Genomic DNA, 4,957 nt, shown 5'->3' with positions numbered 1-4,957 from the left:
GTAGAAGAAAATCAAGCAAGTTATATTTTAATTCAATATACATATTAATTGAAATAAATATTTCAAAGTTCTTAGCAATATTTGCAAACAAAATATATTTTCTTCCTAAGTCAAAGTAAGAAATAATATTAACTGTCATTTTGTATCACAACAGAAGGATTATAAAAGTCTCGCAAAAAAAAAAAAAAAAAACAAAACCAACTACTATAATGTTTCAGATGTAGAGAACTTCTTATAGATTTGATTAAATGCTGTAATTTTATTTCTATTCCGCATAAACACCATTACTGGTATAAGAAAAGAAAATCAAGCTGTTAGTAAATTCAATGTTATGTCTGATTGAAGTTATATTTCAAAGTTCTTAGGCAATATTTGCAAACAAAAATGGATCCATCTTCCTAAGTCATATCTATTTGAATCTATAAATTTTGAAGTCATTGCGTTAATTTATATAACCTTCTTACTGATATACAATATCATCACTGTCATTTTTGTATCACAACAGAAGGATTACTCAAAGTCTCGCAAGTCTATAAAAAAACAAAACCAACAGGATTTGGAAGCTTATTGGAGATCTGTACATCATGTCTTCTTTGGTCTGTGCACTTCATGCTTTGGGCAGGTTTGTTGTGCAATCATATACCTACTTCTGTAGATGGTTAGAATTTTTTTAGCAGGTTCGTTTTGCATTTTTATTTTATTTTTATAAAGCGGACACCATGTTAGAAAAATAGGAAAACATAATTGAAGAAGCTAATGGCTTTGAGGCGTGAATAAATTGATACATATTGTAAATATTAATATATTGGGAAAAATAACTTTGGGATACAACAAATGCTTACGCCTTTTTCTTAGCCACTTGACGAAGGAAGACCTTATTTTTAGAGTTAGAAAAGTGACTGTTCTAAATAGTCATCTTATTTCATGAACAGACATGTCCATTAAGTTCAAATTTTAAATAAAATCTGAAAATATAAAGGTTTTTAATATTTAAAGCTTTCAAACTCATTTTGCCTTCAGTTGTGGGTCAATCCCACTTCATATATATTACAAACTTCTAACACACCATGATACATGGTAATTAATGGAGCAAATTAATTACTTTAATTTATCAATCCAAAAAATCTTGAACTTGTTGAATGATGTGCGCCCTTTGCTTGATAATCAACCAAATAATGGATAATGTTAAAAAAGGAAAAATCCTCCCTGGGATAACAATACAAATTTTACATCTTTCATGTAAGAGTTATGTGCAATTTGCATAGATTTTATCATATCCGAATGGTAAAATTGGCTTAGGATACTTGCTAGATTATATGGCAAAACATGGTAAACTTGGCTTAGAATCTCAGGCATTCGTTTAAATTGACCAATTGAGCACCACAAGTATATTATCTTTTCAGTGTTTCTATAATGTTTTAAAAGTTATTCTATTTTACATGAGCAGTGAAATACTTTCCTTTGTTAAATCTCGTACTTTAGATTCTATCAATTCTCAGTAATGGCTAGCTAGTCTGATATTACTTTCCTTTGTTCCATATTATATGAAGGTATTTTACTAGACATGATGTTTAAGGTGTTGAATTTGACATATATATTATAGTAGCAACAATTAAAAAGAGTAATATGATTGAAAAGTTAGTTTTATTGAGAAAACATCATATTAAGATTTGAATTTGAATTGCACGCAAAATACATACTGTCTTGGGCTCCTTGATGCCATTCATTTGATTTTTATTTTTATTTTTATTTTAATAAAAGAATCTATTTAAAATGATTACGTTCATTGATCAGATGTCCAAGAAATTGAAATGTTAAACCAAAAAAAAAAAGAACTACATTCGTAAACTACATGTTGATTATAATTTTATCATGCAACTGAACTACATTTTTTTTTTAGTGCTTTTTGTAATATCATGGAGAGTTTTACTGGGAAGGTAATTGATTCTAGCGTAAAGGATGTCAGAAGTGTTATTGACTTCGATGAGAATTTGGAAACTCTGGAAAGAAATATAAAGCAATTATCAGATAAAGTAGTTGATGTGAAGACAGAAGTTGAGAATCGAGAGCAATATGGGAAGAAGAAGAGGAAAAGAGAAATTGATTCTTGGTTAGACGATGTTATGAAGGTCGAAGAAGAATTAAGTGCCTTAAAAGAAGAAGTAACAAGAGGGGAGATAAATCCTGGTGCTTTGGAGAAGTTGAATGGAAGGGCTGGAGAACTTCTTGAGCAAAGTAAACATTTTGGAATGCTCGTACATGATATGTATGAGCGCGAGGAGTGTCTACTACTGGTGCCTCAAGTTCACGAGAAAATATCAGAACAAAATATAGAAGACATTTGGTCGTGGTCACATAATAATGTCTCAAGCATCGGTATACATGGTAAGGAAGGTGTGGGCAAAACGACTTTGGCAAAGCATATACATAATCGTCTTCTTAAAGAGACTCAGTATCAAGTCTGTTGGGTTACTGTCTCTCCAGGGTTTAGCATCAAAAGATTACAAGATGATCTTGCCAAACATGTGAATCTGGATCTTTCAGATGAGGTTGATGAGCAGAGAAGGGCAGCCAAATTAAGCCGGACATTCAAAACAAGTAAGAACATTGTTATCATATTGGATGATGTCCGGGATCGCCTTTGCTTGGAGAAGTTGGGTGACCCTCTTGTTGTGGAAGGCTGTAGACTGATTCTAACTACTCGCTCATATGAAGTCTGCCGAAAGATGGGTTGTAAGAAACTACTCGAAGTGAAGGAACTCAATACTGATGATGCTTGGGAATTGTTTAGGAAGAGTCTAGGGTCCGAGACTGTGCTTAGTCCAGATATCGAGCCTATTGCCAAATCCATGGCAAGAAGGTGCAAGGGCTTTCCACTCAGGCTCATCACTTTGGCGGAAAGCATGAGAGGGGTGACTGATATAAGGGAGTGGAAGAACGCTTTGAAAGAGTTATGATCGGCTGAAAGATACAAATATGCAAAAGTGCTTGTTGTACTGTGCTTTGTATCCTGAAAACTACTCTCTCTGTTTCAAATTTGTTTGTTATTTCAAATTTGTTTGTCTTAGTTACTATTTGGACATCCTTTGATCATAATTTTTTCAAATATTTTGAATTCTCAACTATTGTGACTTCTAGTACTTTTTATGTAGTTTCTAAATATGTAAATTTTATGAAGATTCTATATCCGAATTCACATAGATTATTAGTTAGTTTGATCCTCGTACTCCGAAACAAGTGTTGACACCCAATTTTGTCCCTACTTTATTCTAATTTATTTCTTCGAACTAATTTGTAATTTATCATGAGAAGTATTTTATTTTCACTACTATTTCTACTACTATTAATATCATTATTTTCATTTTTTCACTATTACTAGCATCCTTTATCACAAATTTCAAAAGGGTTCGTACAAAGACTTTATTTCCGTTAAATTAATTATACTTTATCAAGTCCTTTATTTTCTACATATTAATCATAATTTATCATAATATATATTGTACTAGATATTAAGTTAAAAGCCCAAGAATAATTAAAATGAAGGATTTTTCCACAAATTAAATTCACTACACAAACAAGCGTGAATTTTTAATCGTCCAACTCAAAGAGAGAAATCAACAGGTGAAACGCATCCATTGTATCAACAACAATTGGAGAAGATACCCATTTGCCTTAAAACTCATTATCGAAGTTTCCTAACCTAGCCGCCCCCTTCTTTTTCCTTTTCCCTATCTCTCTGTCGCCTTCCCCACTTCTGGCAAACCTTGGCTTCCCTTTAGCCATGGCAGAATCCAACAGCACTATTTTCGTGCAACTCTCTTTCATCCACAGCGTCTCTCTCCTCTCTCAACCTTCAACAGCAGCAGAAGCCTTCATCTCCCTCCCTTCCATTTTGAGAAAGTGACAAACTCCTTTTCGACCATGGCAGAAATTGCCCCTACATTTCCATGCAAGTTTCTCTCTCTTCTATCTTGAACGATCGAGTCAACACAAGACAACGATCTTTTCTTTTTCTGAAAAAGCCGTGGATACAAACAGAGGTTTTCAGATTCAACGTCTCGTTTTTTATTCGTTTTCGAAATCCCGCCCGAAATCTAAAACCCTAAACGTCGCCTATAAATACTCTCTTATACTCTTAGCCGAAAGGGGGACCGACGATAGAAACCCTTATCCTCTATTCATTTATATTTCTCAATCGATTCATCCCACAAAAGACGAAAACTTTAGGCCGTTAGAACTTTTGATACTTTCGTTTGAACCCATTCGGCTTAAGATTCGGATCTATTTGTAGCAAGAGGGTTGATTTTGGACCTCGAAGCCTCACTTCACTGCACTAAAAAAATCTAATGCTATTTGGGTTCCGTCCCGTCTGGAATTCTTTAGTTAAAGTTCGTTAGTTGAAATCCTGTTCTTATTGGATATCAATCATTAGTTATTAGGTATGGCTTATCATGAATCTTGCTTAGTTGTGGGTCCAAGTTAATCTAGATTAATCAATATATTTCATGCTCTAATTATGCTATTTTGATTGCTTGTTTGGCTAAGTATAAGCTAATTTGGTGCCGAATCTCGTTTTCTCGATGCACTTGGTGATTCACAAGTATGATTAAGGGCGTTATGGTTGATTATGTCTCTGCTATAAGTGTGATAACATGAACAATGAGAACGTCAACTTGTTTTACTTCTTGTGGTTTTTAGGATGAATATGGGTCGATTTAGGTTATAGTATCCGTTGCTATGTATTTAAGGGATGTGATTGTATCCATTCGAGTTTATTAAAGGCTTGTTTTGGATGATTTGATTCTATAGTTACAATATGGCCATTCTACGCTTGTTCATTTCGTATTTCACCCATATGGTGCTTCTACTTCGTCTTTAGTATTTCCTATGTTCTTTAAAAATCTGGTGCAAATGAAAAGCTTGTATACAGCATTATTGTCGAGCATTTGGGAATTTA

At 33.5% G+C, this 4,957-nt stretch overlaps 1 protein-coding gene across 2 annotated transcripts; it reads left to right on the top strand.

Moving 5' to 3' along the window:
• Positions 1-210: 210 nt before the first annotated feature.
• On the top strand, positions 211-3,122 carry LOC132041914 (disease resistance protein UNI-like). Of its 2 annotated transcripts, XM_059432591.1 has the most exons (3): positions 211-622; positions 1,901-2,609; positions 2,655-3,122. In XM_059432591.1, exons 1-3 carry the CDS (start codon positions 585-587, stop codon positions 2,955-2,957), a joined length of 1,050 nt encoding a protein of 349 aa, XP_059288574.1. In that variant the 5' UTR covers positions 211-584; the 3' UTR covers positions 2,958-3,122. The 2 variants fall into 2 exon arrangements, with proteins under 2 accessions (XP_059288574.1, XP_059288573.1); XM_059432590.1 differs by having other exon boundaries at positions 1,901-3,122.
• Positions 3,123-4,957: the final 1,835 nt, after the last annotated feature.

Source organism: Lycium ferocissimum, unplaced genomic scaffold (genome assembly GCF_029784015.1).
Source record: "Lycium ferocissimum isolate CSIRO_LF1 unplaced genomic scaffold, AGI_CSIRO_Lferr_CH_V1 ctg12242, whole genome shotgun sequence".
Taxonomy (NCBI): Eukaryota; Viridiplantae; Streptophyta; class Magnoliopsida; order Solanales; family Solanaceae; genus Lycium; species Lycium ferocissimum.
This window is presented reverse-complemented; position numbering and strand designations above follow the sequence as displayed.

What these genes read in the sequence shown, in the direction of transcription:
- LOC132041914 (XM_059432590.1), top strand. Translation starts at nt 585, where the DNA reads ATGTCTTCTTTGGTCTGTGCACTTCATGCTTTGGGCAG. An exon ending in GCACTTCATGCTTTGGGCAG is followed by an intron (nt 623 to 1,900) that starts GTTTGTTGTGCA and finishes TTTTTTTTTTAG; the next exon opens with TGCTTTTTGTAATATCATGG.